General features: G+C 43.9%; 1 protein-coding gene across 5 annotated transcripts in view; it reads right to left on the bottom strand.

Annotated features, from left to right (window-relative positions):
* Nucleotides 1–6,257: 6,257 nt before the first annotated feature.
* Nucleotides 6,258–20,216, bottom strand: part of FAM110B (family with sequence similarity 110 member B) — a 153,991-nt gene continuing 140,032 nt past the window's right edge. For all 5 annotated transcript variants that reach the window (XM_008975455.4, XM_008975457.5, XM_063606771.1 and 2 more), the window contains one exon: nt 6,258–9,157. In XM_008975455.4, the coding sequence (XP_008973703.1) occupies nt 7,721–8,833 (1,113 nt within the window). In that variant the 5' untranslated portion in view covers nt 8,834–9,157 and the 3' untranslated portion in view covers nt 6,258–7,720. The remainder of the gene's footprint in view (nt 9,158–20,216) is intronic.

Genomic DNA, 20,216 nt, shown 5'->3' with positions numbered 1-20,216 from the left:
GAGTTTGTCACAGTGGGCAGGTACAACTGAATGCGTTTTTTAAATTTCTGAAAATAAGCCTCCAAAAAGCTAGAGCTTGTAACTGTGGTTCTAAAATGTATCAAAGTATTTTTAAGTATCTGGCAACTACAGTATTCTCACCTGATTTCCAGTTAGCAACACTGAAAATCATCTGTGAAAGCAAAGACTGCACATGAATCATCTGGGGGACACTTGTGAAAAGGTGGATTCCTGGTCTCTGTTTCCTACCACCCCCTCCTGATGGGATAGCATGGCGGTCTCTCCTGTGTGGCAGATTGGGTGCACTTCAACAGAGGCTGTAGCCAGAACAGGATAGACTGTACCACAGTAAAAAAAGAGCCCCACACTATCAGTGGCTTAGAAGGATAAAGTTTATCCCCTGGGTTGACATAATCCTTCTGGGTTAGGATGGAGGCCTTTGTTCCACACTGTCCTCATTCAGGATCCTAACGGAAGCTCCGCCCTATGGGACTCTGCTGGTTGCCATGACAGGAGGAAGAGAAGATAGACAATCGTGGGCTGGCTCTTTATGCTGCCTCCCATCTGTAACACGTCGCTTCTGTTGGTGGCTCATGGCCACACCTAATGCTGTGAGGTGTAGAAATGCCATTCTCCTAGGATCCTGGAAGGAGAGAGAAGGGGATATCAGAACCAGTGGCAATGTCCACCTCAGCAGACAAGGAGGCAGAGGAACCAGGCCTGGAAAGATGGTTCTTGAGATATTGAGGATCACTGGGCATCTATGGATGGTGAAGTTAATAAAATAATATTAAGATAGTGGTACTCATTTCCAAAATTGACAAAAACTTCCTTAGAGAAATGTCTCCACCTTTATTAAGTATTTTATGTTTGCTAGGATTAATTTAAAAAGTTAATGTATGTTAACAGAAAAACTCTAAATCAAAGTTTCTTTAAATATCTGATACATAGTTTTTGAGTCAAGGGAAACTGCATAAAAATAACACAGTTGGCTGGGTACAGTGGCTCACGCCTGTAATCCCAGCACTTTGGGAGGCCAAGGTGGGCAGATCACAAGGTCAGGAGGTTGAGACCATCCTGGCTAACACGGGGAAACCCTGTCTCTACTAAAAATACAAAAAAATTAGCTGGGCATGGTGGCAGGTGCCTGTAGTCCCAGCTACTCGGGAGGCCGAGGCAGGAGAATGGCGTGAACTGGGGAGGCAGAGCTTGCAGTGAGCCGAGATCACGCCACTGCACTCCAGCCTGGGTGACAGAGCGAGACACTGTCACAAAACAAAACGAAACAAAAAAACAGAGTTTATGTTACCCAGCTTGCTCCTACTTGGCACGATGGAATTGTTAGCCTTGCGAGGCTCCACTGTTCCCTGATCCAGCCTCCTTCATGGGGTCTGAGCAGCTGTCTCCCTGTTCCAGCCCCTCTGCCAGTTCCCTTGCCCTACAGCCCTGGCTGTGTCCACCACCTCATTCATCTGGATCTCTGTTTTCTCCTTCGTACAGTAACATGGAGAGGGACAGTTTATTGCTAATGTCCCTCTCAGAAGAACCCAGAAACTTGGGTCCTGATGTGATCACATACGCTCAACAGTTTTGAGTCACTCACTCTATGAAACAATCACAAACCAGTATGTTCAACAGTGTTTTAAGTTCTGAGAAATGTTATGCGATGCAACTTACTGCAAAGAAGCAAAAGTGGTTCCTGCCATCCTAGATATTAAAAATTCATTTTCATATGCATAGAATGAGTCTTAGGATATGTTTTGTGAACCTGGGTTTGTGTTTCACTTTTTCCATTTACTGGATGTGTGCCTTGGAGAGGAAACTTAATCCTCAGCTTCCTCGTCAGTAAGATGGATTTTAATCTACTTCTAAAGTTCTTGTGAGAATAAAGTGAGATAATGTGACACAGTGCTTAGCACAGTGTCCATCTAAGACATGCTAATAGTTGTTTCATGAATGTCACATGAAAAGAACACTCAACTAGTAAAAGACTATCATAATGTTTATCCTCACAACTTTGGATGGTATGTTGGTGTGAACATGGCCACATTCGATTCTGTCAGCCTCTGCCATTCTGAAAGTTTAGTGAGGCTTTTTCTGGAGATTCCTTCCATTTAGAAAAGAACCCTTCATTTCCTTCTCCAATTAACACTCTCTAAGGTAGACAGAGCATAAAATGCTGTTCTGTTAAGTGTTTGGCCCCCATTGGGCCTCACTTGCTGTCCTACTTGCCCACGATATGAACCCAGTCTTCTCTGAATTCTCATATTCTTCACACATCATCCTAATGCTTCAAAAACAGTTATCCATGGTGTCCCAGAGCCCTGAGGCCAAGGGTTCACATCCGTTTGATGGCCTCCCCCCATTTTCCAGGTGAGGGAATGGCGGCGCACTTTGAGGCAGGTGAGTCCCAGGCATTAGAGGAAGGGTTTCTAAAAGGTGGCCGAGGCCCATCTCCTTCTGGCTTTTCCTTTTCCAGAGTTTCTGCCAAAGCAAGGGGACAGGACCTGAACACACAGGAGAAACCCTCACGAAGGTGACCTGTGCAAAGCCACACATGCAGCCACCCAGCCTGGGGTGTTTCTAGCTCAGCTCTTGTTCAGCACTGTAGAAAGTGACATAACCCGAGTTATTTTACAGGGCTAAGTGGACAAGTCAGGTTTGGTGTTTTCAAAATGCTGATGAGACTAGCCATCTCTTCTGACTGAGTTAGAAATCTACTCGGTTTATCTGGAGCATCCTTACCCTCTTTACTACTTCTGGTCAGAACATGCCAGCTACACCTGTAACGATGGGAGAACGCAGTGATGCTGACTCACCAAATAGTCAAAATGTGTTTCCTGATTGTTGAATTGTGGCGGTTTTTCTCCATCCTTCTAAAAGTCCTTGATCAAAACAGACAGGATGCGATTTTAAAACATGGCACACTCAAAACTGAAAGCACACAATTCGAATGTCCTTGTCTCTTTGAACTCAGTGGGCTGTGTGTTACTCACAGTGGAAGAGCTGAAGTCTTTTTGTAACTTTATGGGCTCCCATTTAGGTACAAATGAAATCGCTGAAGTTTTGACTGCTTGAGGACTGTTTTTTCACACAGGCATCAGTTAAAAAAATCAAAATGAATGTAAGGACCTTTCTGCGTTTAAGCATAACACACTTAGTTTGCCTCTTCTTGTCTTCAACTGGGCTGTAGGGAGGGCATACCTTCCTCAAAACATTTCATATCAGAGTTGAGTTTCAAGTTCCACTCTGCAAGTTCCTTTCTCTGGGATCTTGGTTAAGGTGCATAATCTCCATGGAACTAAGTTTCTTCACTTCTAAAATGGGGACAATAACTATCACTTTGGGTTTATTGTAGCAACATTTATAGTTTATCACAGGACGTGAACGTGGGGAAAAAAAAAAGTCAGTACATACTAATTAAGCACCTATTATACACCCTGGGCTGCTGTGTTTGTTGCTTGCTGCCCAACTCTGGGACCACAGTTTGCATCACAGTCATTAGAGATTTGTATGTTTATTAGGATGTTTTCTTTTTTTTTTGGCAAGGAATAAAATGTTTTGAGGAAGGCACACCTTTTTAAAATTCACACAAAGGGACCATTTAGGCTAGAAAAGGCTGGGTCATGGCCATGACAAAAAATATAATCTAATGGGGAAAGGCAACATAGAAACTCAAAAAAAAAAAAAAACAAATTGCACTGATTGATGACAGTGTTGAGTATTGAAACAGCAAGTGTCTGTGTGGTCACGGAGGGAAGAGAAAGCATTCCTTCCAGTGAAGAGCTACTGAAACTCAGCAGCAATGGTAGTTTTAAGATATGTCCACAAGTTCCTTGATATTCCTCCCTTTAAAATATGGGCCTCACTCCTCTCCCTGGGAGGGGGAGCTATATTTAGTGACCCATTTTGAGTGAACTGAATGTGATGGACAGCCATCACACACATTGAATGTGTGTGACCCAGGACACTGAACTGTATGAGGAATTGTGGCATCCTCCTTGCTCCCTCTCCTTGGTCACTCCCTCTAGGGGAAACCAGATCCTATGTTACAAGGACTCTCAGGCAAGCCCCTGGGAGAGGCCCATGCTGTAGAGAATTGAAGCCTCTTGCTAATACCTTGTGAGCCATCTTGGAAGTGGTCAAGCCCCAGCCGCCATCTTGTCTGCAGCCTCGTGAAATACCCTGAGCCAACACCACTTGGCTAAGCCACTCTAGCATTCCTGATCCACAGGAACTACGATAATAATTGTTTATTGTTTTAAGTTGCTGAGTTTTGGAACAATTTGTTACACAACAGATCACAAATGCAGTGGTGAAAAGTTTCCAGAGGAAATTTCCCTTTGGTTGGAGCCTGGGGGCCTGGGCTTGGTGACCGAGATCTGAGAGTCATATGCCCAACTTTCTCTGTTATAGGAAGTTAGGATTTAGCCTATCAGCAACCAATTCAAGCCAGAGGATGTCTTTACACAGGGGAGTGACATGACCAGAGTTGATGATGGTATTTCTGGCGTGAAATGGAATGGGGAAGAGGCCGGTTGGGGAGTGAGGGAGACTTCCAGTTAGGAACTTCTAGAATCAACAGTTCAGGTAAGAGATGATGAGAATATGAACTAAGGCAATGGCAGAGGGGTTGCATATGGGAGGACTGTCTTAAAATTTGGTGGTTTTCAGAAAGAAACAGGTAGTTTCTAAGGCCATCTAGTGCAATCATGTTTCACTCTGCATTGTGTAGGAAAAAAAATGTGAACTATATGGTAATACCATATTTATACCAATAATATCATCACACACACACACGATACTTCCACGAGCTTAGAACGAACCCATCACGAGTACTTCATAAGAAATGCCACACTCTAAGGATTTAATATTAAGCATTTGAAATAGTTCTTTATAGAAATGCTAGTTCAAGAACAAAAAGAAAATAAAGAGCGCCCATCTTCCATTGGCACCAAAAGCCTCACATCTGTCTGTTGTACAAGTAAGGCCACAGAGGATTCGACTGAATTATAGTGGGGGTGATTTATAGGCCTGTCTGAATACAGATCGCACACAGTATTGAAATACTGGAAGATTCAAACACTGTCTATGACTCAAATAGCACAAGCAGTGATAGTAAATTAGCTAAGTGCTCATCTCCCCAGACAAGAGTTTCCTTAGGAAAATAATATCTATTTTTGGTATTTCAGTAGCTCTAGAAAGAGATGAATACTACTGAAAGAGATGAATATGTCAATGCTAAGTCATGAATGTTTTAAAAAGCCACATTTCTACACAAATGGAAGGAAAATTTTGTTTTTTTTTTTTTTTTTTAGAAAACTTATTTTTATTCTATTATATTGAACACATTGTATCACCCCCACTCATAGCTGCATTCCAAAACAGTTCTTCTGGGAAGCAGGGTTTTAGTTTTACTGAACATGAATAAAAAATCCAGGCAGAATTCAAAATCAGGAGAAAGAGTCAAGGAAGCAAATTTGCTTTTCAGAAGCAAGATATTTATAAACAGTAATAGCTGAGAATCATATAATTTGTTTCTGAAAATTACCTTTTAAATAGGGCTTCATTTTACATTTGCATAGTATATGGAATTTTGTAAGAAGCATTAAACTTCAAATAACTTGACGCAATAAATAATCATGGAATACTCATTGTCCAAATGTAACAGATAGAGCATGGCCACTAAGAGTAATGTTATTTCTCTTAAAATAAAGGGGAAAATCTAAGTTCCTTGAGGCAGAGACTGTGTTATTGACTATGGCAGTCCCGTGCCTACCATGATACCTGAAATGAGTCACTCAAACAGTGACATTTTGAAGAGGAATGAAGGAAGGAGTGGAGGAGCGAGTGTGTGAACACATGCCATGGTAGGGATGTTGGGCTGGTACAAATAAAAACGAAGCCATACATTTCAAAGGTGTGCCTCCAAGGTGAGAACTCATAAATATTTATAACTGAAGAGTTGTGTGGAAGATGTAAAAAATCCTGATGTTTAAGAAAAGACAAAAATAACACAAGTGTGAACTGAGATGCTGCAGCACATTTTAGGAACCTTGATGTAATCAGTTTAGCAAAAGTACATTGCTAGAGCCACAATTAAGAACACTGATGTTTAGAGTAATTGGAATATGGTGAAAATAACTTAATGAAATAATGTTTCTTCAAGCCTATCAAAAATCTGCTTCTGATTCATAGTCCAAAGTTAAACTTTTGTGGAAGGAGAATACAGGACAAAGAGAAACCACCACCATTAGTGCCTGCACCACAGCAATTTATTAGCGTAACTTTTTCTTTTTTTCTTTAAAGATTTCATAACAACTGAAGTATGTACAAAGTCTTACAGCATTTACACCATAAAAAGTTTCCTATTAGCTCATGAAGTCTAAGGTAGTGCTGCTGAGAACTTCAGATGTGGCAAAGGCAATGAGGCAAACCACTTGTAGGTTTCCCTCTCTGCTGCCACATCATGGTGTCAGCTGAGTGACAGCTAACTGTACCACCTGGAAGACAGGTTATTGGGGAAAAAAGGGGACAAGTTGATAGGCAGCACTAGAGACCATGGGGTGGAAAAGCTACATAGCATTGTATTTCTACAGTTTCCTAGAGCTGTAACAAAGACCCACAGCCTGAGAGAATAACATATGCAAGACAACAGAATCACGCTGCTCAGATATGGTTCAGCTACCAAGTGTGTTCACTTTTGAATGGGAGGCTCTACTGATATGGCTGGTATTTGACTTCTGTTCATGTCTTCAGATAGCTCAAATCTGCACAAGCCTCACTCCCTTCCCCCAAATCAAATAATAACAAAGGGAGAGAGAGAAAGAAACAGCATGAAATTAGTAGTTCTCGACCAAAAAAACAATAAAAAAACCAAAAAAAAAAAACCCAAAAAAAACCCACAACTTTTTTTTTTTTTTTTTTTTTTTTTAAAGGCATTCAGTATTTGTAGGGTGGCCATTCTGTCGAAAGATAATATTAGAAATTTCTGAATTATCCCAAATCAGAACAACATCAACAAAACCCCCAAACACCCAACCTCCTAGATTTAACCATCTTTCTTTGTATCTGATCGTCTTTCCTTGGGGTATTACATAGAACCACCAACATTTACACACTGAATCGGACACAAAACGTAGCATTGTTACCCCAACGACTGCTTCACTAAGTGGCAAGAGAATTTCAACATGTAAACGATTAACGTCAGGCTCACCACTTTATTCCACAGAAAACCCAGCCTGGTTCTATGTTCGGTCAGTCATTATCTGTTTGGTAGCAGATCCCATTTACTGTCCCACTGGAATAGTCTCACATGTAGGCAAAGTGGCTTTTTATTTCAAAAAGATTCTGCTCTCAACTTAAAAGCCAGTTGATAAAACTTTTAATTAAGACACAATAGCGCGGGATATAAAAACACAAGAACCACATAAATATCGAAGAAGTTGTATACCATTTTCATGTAAACAGTTTTGCTTACGAGCAAAGCCCTAATTAGATTCTGGCCTGAAACTTTTGGCAGGTGACGCGTGTTCAGCCAGGCTCTGTAGCGATGGTGACGTGGAAGCCAGATCAGTCCCCATGTTGACAAGCATGCAACTTGAAAACATTGCACAACAAGCAACATAAAGAGTGGAGAAGCTCACAACACTTCAAGGAGACCTCACAACCTTCACAACTGCGTAAGCACAGAGACCCACGCTCCCTCCTTTCCACGCACTTACACGTGGGAGACCTTCTGTGACTCTCTAGCTTGTTTGATGCTATATAACCACTTGATGATTCTAGCATTTCTTTCGATGGCAGAAATGCCATACGGCACGCGGTCATTGGCACTGTCATCATTTCTAAGGTCACTGTTACTGTCCTGAGACTGTTCACAGTCTGAGCTGATCATGCTTGCGCTGCGGAAGTTGAGGGATATTATGTCAGAATTAGCCCTTGCAAAGTTTTCCATTCCCAGGTTTTCCAGCTCTTCCGGGTCCAGTCCACAGTAGTTGAAGAACCTCTCCACGTCCGCGTCCACTCGGAAATATCTGTCACTCAAGTCTGACTTAGACCGCTGGAGGGAGGGTCTTCGGCTGACTCCACAAGCTGGTTCCACAGGGTCGGCCTCGGGGGACTTCATGGAGGCGATGGCTGCGATTTTGGGCTTGGGAGGCAGGGGAGGGGCAGAGCTACTGCAGGGGATGGCCTTGAGGGGCTTCACGCTGGTCACCTTGCGGATGTCCGAAGAGCTGTGGGACACGTGGAGGAAGGACTCGGCTGACTGCTCCAGCAGTCTCCTGCCCACGTGGGAGCCGCCCTCCTGCGGGCTGCTGCGGCCCTGCGTGGGGTAGACCTTCAGGGACTCCGCGAAGGAGTGACGGTGCAGGTCAGTGGCTTCTGACCGGTGGGGCGGCCAGTTGCGGGAGCTGTGCTTGTGCCCCGAGCCTGAGCTAGAGCCCTCGGAGCTATTGATGATGTTCTTCAGGATCTCCAGCTTCAGGTTCTCCCTCTGCACGCCGCTCTCGGTCTTGGCGTGGTTGCCGAACACTTTGAGCGTGGGGCTGCCCAGTGCGCGCTTGGCAGCCGGGCACACCGGGGGCTTGGCCAGCACGGCGGGCTTCACGGGCTCCTGCTTGGCGTTGATCACCTCCTGGCTCTTGACGTACTTGGCCTTGTCGGCCTCCAGCCTCTCCACGGCGCTGAGCCTCTTGGGGTTGGGCTCGGCCTGCCTGCGGAAGTAGTCTGGCCCCTTGTTCAGGATGCGCAGGGGCACAGCAGAGGTGAAGGTGCCCGCGGGGCTGACCGGCTTCACCATGCTACCTGTCTGTAGGGTCTCCGTGGGCATGGTGGGCGGTCTTTCCCCGGCAGCCGTGTTGGATGCTCTTCTGGGTGCCTCCGCAAGGCCTGAATAGACACATGTACATGAAGCGCCAAGGGCGGCGGGTGCAGCCTGGGAGCGAGTGTCAGCAGCAGCGGCCGCAGCAGCGCCTCATCTCACAGCTCATTAACCGCCACGGTGGCTTTCATACACTTTTCTCCCCTTCCAGGCAGCCCTTGCACAAAAAGGCCACAAGCCACAAGTTCCTTTAATCTGCTTCGCTGCCTCCTTTCTTCTCCCTGAAGGAGGTGGGAGTCTCCTCCAGGTCTTTGTGTTCAACTGCAGGCAGAGCTGAAACACAAAACAACCAACCGCGGGTTAGGAGGGGCGGGTGACATCACGGCTCTAGCAACAGAGAAACCCCGCAGCGCCCCCGCCCCGCCCCTGCGCGGCCGAGGGTCGTGGGCCGCAGCTCAGTAGCTGTTTTCCCAACCGCGCGAGGGGGACGACCCGGGCCTTGCGCCCCCGCCTGCGCCGACGCGCGGCAGCACAACGCTGTGCTGGGAAGAAAGAAAGGGCTGAGGTTTCCCACGCGCGAACTCTTCCAGCTGCCTCCGGATTGGTGAGATCCGCCTTCTGAACACGCCCGGTTGGCATTTCTCAGCTCAAAACCCAGCAAATACTTGATGAACGCAGGAATGAGGGCTTAGCCAAGCCCTGTTCCCCAGCTCATTACATGCCACTGAGTTCCTACGAATCCCTTCCATGCCCCCGGTTGCAACGTCGTGAATTATCTCTTTTGCAATGAAGCAAAACTTCTCCATCTGTACTACCAATTTCTCAGGAATACTTGCAACAGTCACTTTTTTAACTTCATAAACTGAAAAGGGCAAGAAATGGGATTGGCAGCAAAGCTACAAAGTTTAAAAAAAAAAAAAACCTCAACATGTTTCAGTTATCTTACTTTGGCCAACCAATATATTTAAAAACTTTCTCCTGAAAACCACAAATGTGTATGGAGTTCCACCCATTAAACACAAGCTTACTTTTTTTAACATTAGAAGATCCACAGAAATACTTCCAAATTTACCATATGAGTAGATAATTTGATTGTCCCTAAGTTATCCATAATTTTTCATACTTAATGAGCAGAAATCAAAAGTTTCTTCATGGTATGTATATTCCCAAATCCCCTACAGTACTAGGAACAAAGTCTTAAAAGTGTCAATCACACCTAAAAATATGTTACTTTAATACTGTAGAAAACTTGGGTAATAGGTAAGTTTTCATGGGACAACTTGACTACCAAGCCAACAACAACAATAAAACCCACTTGTCAATAGTTGAACGTTTATCAATATTCCTACTGTAATTCTGTAAGGAGTCTTTTTATTTCATATGCCATATAATGTAACTCTTACCCTGCAGCCCCTGGAAACAATTCCTCCCATAGCCTGTTACTGCAGGCAGAGAACATTTACAAATGCATCAGCACTCCAAAGCAAGGGGTAATGACCTTAACAGCATCTTTGGTTATAATTAGGAATGCTAAGAGAGTAACCTATTCAACTAACATGCCAAATAACTAATTTACAAAATAAATAAAGTCATATTACAACCACATCTGCTGATATTTCTCCTTATAATTTCCTGAAATTCTTAAATCTGTAAATGCAACCCATCACCATGTTTTGTTAGAGATTAATTTTAGTAATCTGTGAAGGGATTTGTTCTAATAAAAATATTTTCCTGTGCAAGATTTGAGAAACCCCAAGGCAATACCTACATTAACAATTTCCTTTAATTGTGCGGTTCTATTTTGATACCTCAATTTAGTTTAAAAAAAAACACCTCCTCCCATTAAGATGAAATGAGATTGTTTCTTTGAACACATTTTGAATGAAATGCCAGAAGGGAGCCCCGATTCCTCTGGAGGCACAATCTCATCCTCTTTACAGAAGAGACTCAGAGCCAGAACAGGCAGCAGAGCCTGGGCCAGGATGCAACTCCGAGGGCATCATGCCCGGGACCCTTGGGAGAGGGCTGACCCCAGGACAATACCAGAAAGTTTGGGGGCACAGTGAGGGGCAGGACCAAGATCTGCACCCTTCAGCTTTGTGCCTGAGGACTAGAGTGGGAATACCACCTAGTGGGCAGTGGGAGACAAAGTTCATCTCCCTTCTCCTGGGGCACGAGTTAGTTGGACAAGATTCCTTCAATCCCTTCGTACTGTAAAATCATGAGGTTCTGAGGATCTAAGAATGAAGGAATTACTTCCAGTTTCAAAATGGCGTGTTGGAATATTGGTGAATGACTGAATTTTTCTATGGTCCCGCACTGACTGTTCTTAGGCCAACGCTCTCTGAAGATGAGTTGTAGTTCTCATGTAACATTCCTCCTCATGCAGGCCTGTGCTTCTCTTCTAACCATCTTCTCTTCTAGTTCTATCATATTAGGACCAGAAGCCTAAAACACCTACACCACTGGCGTGGCCTTCCATGCACACCTGTGTGTCTGTTAAGGTAGGCTCTGGTACTGTTGGCAACACTGAATAAAAAGCCTGACTGTCGATTCACAAGAGTGAGGAATACCAGTCTATCTTCTAAGAAGCATTTTCCAGAAAGCTGCTTGTCTTCCTTGCACACTGCTTTCTCTATTCATGTGGCAGACACCCTCAAGACGGCTCCTCCAGCACTCACAATTGTTCCACACCCCTCAACAATTACTAATCTTAAAATCTGTGTGAAAGAATTATGTCACACATAGCAATTATCTGCAAGTATTTCATACTTCATTTCCTTTTGGCTTCTACCCCTTCCCACTCCTCCTCTGCTATTCCCAATTTCCCTAATAATTTTCAACACAGTGATGATGTTTTGACATGACCATGGTTAGAGTTTATAGTTTTGATGTGAACTCTGGGAAGGAAAAAAAAAACAACTTCATCTTATTGGAAGATCCAAAAGCAACAGAACAAACTAAAGATACTGTTTGGGGTGTTGTGGGATACTAAGGCATACTCCAAGTTTTCTACCTGGTTTAGCCAACAAAGTAAACCTACTTCAAAAATAAGCAGGTGACTTAGGTTGCTGTCTCTTGTAATATTTACTTAATCCTTAACTCTGGTTCTTTTATTTTTTACTGTGAAACAGTGTGGGCTGGGACAGAGCTATATAGTGCTGGAGAAATACTCTGAGTTTTGTAGTGTAGACTTTGTATGAGATAACCATGACGTCTGTTCAGAGAGCACTGTGGCACATGATACTCCACTGGCTGTGGCCTTGCTGTCAGCCCTCTGATGTCCTGAACAGGTCCCCTGAGGTGCAGTCAGGCACTGATGGGATAGGCCAACCGCCAGGCTGAGAGGGGCTTCGTGTTGTTTTGAGGAAGGAAAATTAGATCTTGGCCCCGTAGGGTTTCATCAACAAAAATAATTATATAGCCTTGCCTGATCCTTGACTTATGACTCAGGACAGAGAACACAGCCTGAGGGTGGGAGAAACTTCGATTCATAAACCATCTTGGCTATATTCTACCCTGTTTAACATCCATTTGAAAATTTCATGAAGGGATAAAAAGGACTGGGGAAAAGAAACTTGGCAGAGCCAAGGTGCTAAATGGTTCGCTGAATCAGAGCAGATATGAACTCAAATGTGAACTCAAAAGCAATCTGGCCTGGGGGTGATGGTGGCGGGGGTCGGGGTGGGGGAGCACATCATCTGTGGGGGAGTCCTGGTTTGTGCAGGGAGAACAGGTGGCACATAGAGCCAGCTGGGGGACAAAGGACCCAAGGACAAGGAAGAGCAATGTTATCTCCCACTACTCACTCTAGTGGTGCTTCTCAAACTTTAATGGGCCTGCAGACCCCTCAAGGATCTCCTTAAAGCACAGTCTGATTTGGTAGATTTTGGGTGAGACCCAGATTACGCATTTCTCACCAGATCCCAGGTGATGCTGTTTGTTGCCTTTGAGTAGCAACAGGAAAGGGGGGAAGCCCATTTCTGTGCTAGCCAGCATCCCATAAGAACCCAAATGCCTCCAGCACAGAGGAAACAGGCCAAAGTTACTTGTCTCTGAATGAGCAAAAGTCTGAGCTTTTTAGGCACAGAAATAGCAATCTCAGAGAATTCCAAGTTTTTAAAACCAAAGTGGCCTAAACCTTTCTAACTTCCGATCTGCCAGCTCCTCACAGGTGCAGTCAGGTGAACAGGTTGCAGTCAGGTGAACAGGACCCTCAGCTGAACTATAACCTTGGGGAGACCTCAAGAACATTTGCAATCCTGAAGGTGGTTAGATATAGAGAATGAACCTCATACACAGTTTATTTGAAAAAAATGCTAAAGCCAAAGTTCCTGTAATCCGGGCAATTTGTGCCTCGAAGCCTCTGAGGCCAGGCAGATAATGGGAGAGTGTGTGGCCTGGGGAAAGGAGCCCCCAGCTACGGGCTGCCATGGGGAATGTGGCTCATTGTTGACGCAACAGCAAATCCAGAGCTCTGCACAAACTCTCCCGATTTAAAAATTCAATATTAAAAACACTGTTGGCCACATTTGGGCTGCTGTTTTGTTACTTCCTCTTTAAAGAGTGCTTCTGGTAATGAAAAAGAAAAGGATAGTTAATGCCTAATTAGTCTTTAAATTTTAAGTAGGAAAGAAAGCACTGGAGTTAGAGCAAGGGCCCTGGGAACTGAACACAACCTGGATTCACCCACAGAAGTTTCTATGTGAGAATGAGTAATTCCCCTGTGTCTCACAGCAGGAAAAGGGGGGTATTGAAAGAGCAAGGCTGAGTAATTCAGCTCTAAGTCACCTAACATCTAAGTGTCTTGATTTTCTTATCTATAAAAACAAATGTGTTGAATCTGGTGAGCTGAAAAATGTCTTTAGCTCAAACATTCTTGGGAGCAAATAAAAGAAGCAATTTACCTTTGAAGTCATTAAGAATTCTAGAACTGATTCTTCTAGTTTCCTAACATGCCAGATAACAAAACGTTTACAGTATGTGTAAAACTGTTCTCTGGAACACTGCTTTTTGATTTTTCTGGTAATAGTATTTGTGCTTACTGACTTTAAGCATCAGGTTCCAACTTGACTCTGATCACTCTCATATCTATACTCTTGGCTTCCCTTTTAAGAACAGTCGCATCCTTGTCTTTGAAGTAAAAATGCAGTTTCCCACGGCAATGTTAACTTTTGGATTCTTTACAAATGGAAGACAGATTCATTTACAATACAAGAGTACTGACTGAGTTATGGCTGTGTTCAATTAATTAGTACCTATTGGTGGAGCAATTATGTGTAAGACGTAGAAAAATCCTGAACTTAAAAAAAAGATTCAAAATGCATTTGGTAAATGTGAATTGAATGAATGATGTAAAAAATAAATTTGGCAGGACTGTGGCAAAGGACTTGAAGGTAAAGGAAGGGTAAGGAGGAGACAAACTCCAATAAAGACCCAGGAGGCGAGGGCATCCCTCATCAGGGCAGCTTTTGAGTTCATGGTACATTCAAGACACTCCAGTGGCTGGTATGGAGTGCTAGGGGACAGCGGTCAGAGGCCAACTAGGTGTAGCGGAAAGGCAGATGACTTTGGATTTTATTGGGTAATTGAGCATTGGTGACATGGTCATACTTGTATTTTTTTAAACTCCCCTGGCTGCAGTATGGGGACAGGATGAGTGGGGATTAAGTGTGGCTGCACAGAGGTGAGTCAGAGCTTCCCAGGGAAGGGGTCATGGCAGCTGGGCTCTGAGCACCGCCCAATATGGCACTGCCTATGGTTCTGCCCCGTAATGGTTGAGTAGCCTTGGGCAGTTCACTTTATCTTCTCGTGCCTCAGATTTCCCATCTGGAAAATGGGGATAGCAATAGTACCTACCTCTTGAGGGCTTTTTGAGTGGGTTAAATAAGAGCACACAGGCATTTTCATTCACTTCACTCTTAGCAGGAGGGTGGCTTTAGGGTGGAGAAAAGAGTGGACAGTTTCAAGAGATGTTTAAGAGGCACGCTGGGCTGAACTGGGAGACAGACAGGATGCAGAGGGTGAGGAGGTACATGTTGAGGATGAGTCATTCCCGGCTTCCCACTTGACTACGGAAAAGTGGTTGGCAGGAAGTATACACTCTCCCCTCCAATCCTTGTTCCCTTCTTCCTCTGCACCCTGGGCTTAAGCCAAACAGAACTACAACTACAGTGGTCCCTCCACACCCACTGTGTCCATTCCTGCTGCTCCGTCTGCCTGAGCCATTTTTAACCAACAGCAATGCCATTCCATTGCTTCCTTTATCCATTTTATTTAGACATTTATTATTATTATTATTATTATTTGAAACAGAGTCTCGTTCTGTTGCCCAGGCTGGAGTGCAGTGGCACAATCCTGGTTCATTGCAAGCTCCGCCTCCTGGGTTCACCCCATTCTCCTGCCTCAGCCTTCTGAGTAGCTGGGACTACAGGCAGCTGCCACCATGCCCAGCTAATTTTTTTTGTAATTTTAGTAGAGACGGGGTTTCACCGTTGTTAGCCAGGATGGTCTCGATCTCCTGACCTCGTGATCCACCTACCTCGGCCTCCCAAAGTATTTATTCATTTTAATTCATAATATATGCTATGCTTTTCAACATCTTCCCTTTTCCTTCTCTTCCAAGCATATCATCACTTTCATTAACCCCTTTTATACTGTGAGCATAACTTGTAAAGAATGCAAAAGTAAGGGAGAAAAGTGAAAGCGTGAATGGAGGAGTAAAAGGCTGACCAAAAAAGACTGACTTTGCACACTATAAATTGGACAGATAGTATGAAATCAGAGGGCCAACCATCTGGAAACATTAAGTCAAAACCATCACCCTTTCAGGACCTGCACTTTTCCAATTACTGAATGCTGTGTCTTTTTCTTTCTTATCTCCATGGTGAAATCCCTCACCATCTATAATTCTGATGGCTGAATCTTCTCTTTCTGACCTTAGCATTGCCATCAGCAATCAGCTCCGGATTGCAAGTAAAATAATCTTCTTGACAACAACACTATCATGTTATAAATTCTTTAAAACCACAGACTTTTCCTAATAATATTTAAACTTCTCATTCCAGTAGTCTAGTCATATTTTAGCGTATTCTTTCAGCTGACTACAGTAGGTCTTCCAATGTTATTTAATAAAGTATCCTCTTGCTCTGTGTTTCCATTATTTTGTTTTAATTAGGCACTTTAATTTTTTCGACAAGATGAGTAAATCATTTCTCCACTTTTTCAGCAACCTTTTAAAGTCTTGTTTCTTTTGACACATCTACTCTATATGACCAGAGGATGGGAAGCAAATGTTGAACCAGGTGTAGAGATGCAGGGAAGGCCAACTTTTACCTTCTAACGTTTTTACAGATACAGGTCAAGGAATGTCCACCCCAGTGGTGCTCCTGAGGTGTGCTGAGGAATACTAGTGCAACAGCACAAAACTCACACAGGCATGTTGATCAAACGGAAAAGTTATTTTGACTTAAGTGAATATGCACTACGTTGTGACAGGATCCTCCAAGTGGCAAGTCAGGAGGGAGTGGACTGGGTACAGTTTGTTACCCACAAAGGTTTCACAGGATGTCAGGTGGGCGAAGCAAGCTAGCAAGTCTACTGGAATGGGAATAGCTTTGCCTAAAGCCCTTCACTCGGTGCTCAGCTACACAATGGTGGCCATAGCCTCCTCTCATCTCACACTGGCTGGGGCTGAATTCAAGGCCACCCAAAAAAGCCCAACACATGCCCCTTGGAGCTGAGGAGCCTGGGAACTGGCTTATACCTCCAGTCTGAGAAGTTTAAGGGCAGAGTCTGTAATGGACTCTCTAACCAGATCACACAGGCAGGATGAAGCTGCCTTTCCACAGGCACAAAAATGAGGGTTTGCTCGGCCCACACATGTGCCGGGGAAAGGTGGTCTAGGAGTATTCTCAAAGAAGTCCCCTCAAAGGAGGCCAACAGAAAACAATGTCCACCCAAAGCCCTCCTCTGAGAAGGCTGGGGGCATCCACTAGCAGAGCAGAGGCGTGGCTGCCTCCACGGAACCCAAAAGCTCCCAGAGAGAACCAGCTCTGAAATGTGCCATGCCCAGGGGACATTGATTCCCACTGCAAGAGCCAGGGAGAGAAACCTTGTCACCTCCGCTGAATGCTCTGTCCGTCCCTTGCTCATTACGCAATGCAGGGTCTGCCCAGTAGAGGCTGGTAGAGCCGTCTGATAAGGAGCAGGAGAGGAGCTGGAGCAAGTAAAGGGGAAAATGATGCTTCTTCTTCACAGGGTCTCCAAGCCAATGCGGCCCTGAGCTGGGAGAAGAGAAACCAGTTTAACTGGACCAGAGGTGGAGTTTTGATCTTGATGTGAGGCAGCACTCTTCCATGTCTGAAACTGATCTGGGGACTCTAAATTATTGAAGATGAACTGAAAAGGCTACAGGTCCTGTCTGAGATTTCATCCAGGCAAAGAAATGAGAATTCAGTGGGGCAAATGCTTAGGGCACGGAAAAAGAACACAGGACACTTGACCCTGAGCAAGTTTCTCCAGCTAGTGTACCTGAGTTTCCTCATTTATGGAACATTGATAACCATGATTCCTACACTTCACTGGCTGGGGTGAGAATTCCTTGAGGTGACACATGAAAGTGCTCAGTCAGGAGCTCAGCCCAGAAATTGTTCAGTAAACGTAAGCTGTTTTTTTTTTTTAAGATGGAGGCTCACTGTGTTGCCCAGGCTGGAGTGCAATGGCGCAATCTCAGCTCACTGCAACCTCCGCCTCCTGTCTCAGCCTTCTGAGTAGCTGGGATTACAGGCGCCTGCCACTACGCCTGGCTAATTTTTGGTATTTTTAGTAGAGACGGGGTTTTACCATGTTGGCCAGGCTGGCCTCAAACTCCTGACCTAAGGTGATCCGCCTGCCTTGGCCTCCCAAAGTGCTGGGATTACAGGCATGAGCCACTGTGCCTGGCCAATGTAAGCTATTATTAAATGCTGTCCCCAGTGTCTGCAACTTGGCACTGATAATCACCATCATTAGATTTCAAGGTTTATGGTAAATGAATGATCTTTTGTCTTAAAATGATTCCATTACTCTCAAGTGATACGGCCTGTGCTATTTCTGTCAAAGAGGATTGACCATGCAGTTTCTGGCTAAAAGGTCACTTGTATGACCCCATTTTTATTTGAGTTACAGAGAAAATATGTAGTTTCAAATTTCAAAGCAAACAGTTATGTGAGTGAAACAGACTAGAGTAAACAATAAAGCCATTATTACGAATGAAATCTGGTGGTAGGAGAAAAATAGCCGGTCAAATCTCAATCCACGATGGATTCTTTACTTTAATGTCATTCTCCAAGGTCATTTAGAGAAGTCATCCACATGCTTCATTTCCATTTGTAAGTAAAGCCATTAACAAAAATGTTAGAAGCTTCTTTTAAAATGTTTTCCTCCTATTTAAGACAACTATAATGAAATAGAGAGTCAGAAAAAAATTTCACATTTCCAGTTCAACATTCTTCCTTGGCCTAAGGTAAGGAATGTGTTATTATAAGAGGGCCCCTAACTTGCATCAGTGAGGGGGAGCCTTGCCTTTTACCTGGGATTACAGAAATCAGTGCTGTGCATAACCAGTGCCAAGAATCACTTGGAAATATAATGACTTGCTTGATGAAAATTACTTTAAGTAATTAAAAAGCAGGGCCACTAGAATTCCTTTACGCAAATACAATAAGAATGCCGCCCTATCCAAACAAACATAAAATGATCCCCCTTTCTGCCAGTGTTTCCTCTCCTGTGGAGAGCTTTATGTGGCTTCATGCTCAGTTGTGACAATGTGTGAGGCCATGACCAAATATTAAATGAATGTGGAGTTCAAGGGACCACTGTCATTTTTTACAGACTAGTCTACTCCAGTCACAGAGTTTATAAGACTTGCTGGGCCGGGGCACGGTGGCTCACGCCTATAATCCCAGCACTTTGGGAGGCCGAGGTGGGCAGATCACGAGGTCAGATCGAGACCATCCTGGCCAACAAGGTGAAACCCCGTCTCCACTAAAAATACAAAAATTAGCTGGGCGTGGTGGCATGTGCCTGTAATCCCAACTACTCAGGAGGCTGAGGCAGGAAAATCGCTTGAGCCTGGGAGGCAGAGGTTGCAGTGAGCCGAGATCACATCACTGAACTTCAGCCTGGAGACAGAGCTAAACTCTGTCTAAAAAAAAAAAAAAAAAAAAAAAGACTTGCTGCCTACTGTAAGTCTGAGAGTTAGTGGATTCCCCATTTTGGGTGAACCAGGCACACCTTCCAGCAGTAATAACAACTCAATGAACTCGGTGATGATAAACTCTGGTAGTAACTCCTGCAGTTTATAAGTCTTTGTGCTGTGAGTTCCCACACCTCATCTCAGCGAGCCTCCTTAAGAGGCGGTCTGATCCCCTTGTATAGAGGAGAGGGTGAGTACTGGTGAGTGGCAGAGAGAGCCCAGACCAGAACCCAGGGTGGTGTGGATTTGGGGAGCCGTGCCCAGTGCTTCTACCAAGGTCCATTTTAAGGGTCTGCACTTTGCATGTTACTGCTTTCTCCTTTAGCTGTGTAAACTTCTACTCTAGGGCAAATCTAGCACAAACGATAAGAAAGTTTACTGTGCCAATATATACAGAACATTTATTTTTGAAAAATATTTTAATTTCTAGTAAACAGCCTTAGGGCAGAAGATGATATTTACTCTGAAATAAAATGTGTGTTATAATAAAATTATGAAACATTTAAATTTGAAGGGAGAAAAAGCAGTATTTTGGGTGAATTCCTCTGTGAGTGTATTAGATAAATTGCTACAAAAATTACGTTAAAAAATTACCTGTTAGTAATGACCACTTCCTATTAAGCACATACAATGTCCCCAGAACTGTAATAATGCCCCATTAGTAATGACCATTTCTTATTAGGCACATATGTTGTCCCCAGAACTGTAATAATGCCTTTCACACATTTTTGAGTTCCATCCCGTGAACATCCCTAAACCAAGTGTTGTTATCCCCATTTTGCAGATGAGGAAACTGATGTCCAGAGACATTTAAAGAGGTTGTCTAAGATGTTCAGCTATGGAGGGGCAAGGGCTTCATACCAAAGTGGGTACAAGGATGGCTTGGCCCACCCCACCTTATCACAGTGTTGTTTCAGCTGTTAAAGAGATATGTATGAAGCACCAAATGTATTTTTAAATGCTTTATATTAAAGTAATATGGCTCAGGCACCCACACTAATTATATTTTACTTCTGAAAATCTACTCTTTTGACCATTCATGTTTGGTATTAATACCAGCTTCCTCCAGAGGGTGAAGGACGAAAAAAAGCCTTGATTTTTTGTTAAATCAAATAACCATGCTACTTGTTAATAGCTTAAATGCACAAAAAAGAA

The sequence above is a fragment of the Pan paniscus genome, chromosome 7 (genome assembly GCF_029289425.2).
Source record: "Pan paniscus chromosome 7, NHGRI_mPanPan1-v2.0_pri, whole genome shotgun sequence".
Lineage (NCBI taxonomy): Eukaryota > Metazoa > Chordata > Mammalia > Primates > Hominidae > Pan > Pan paniscus.
The sequence above is the reverse complement of the archived record's forward strand: the minus strand, read 5'-3'. Positions and strand labels throughout refer to the sequence as shown.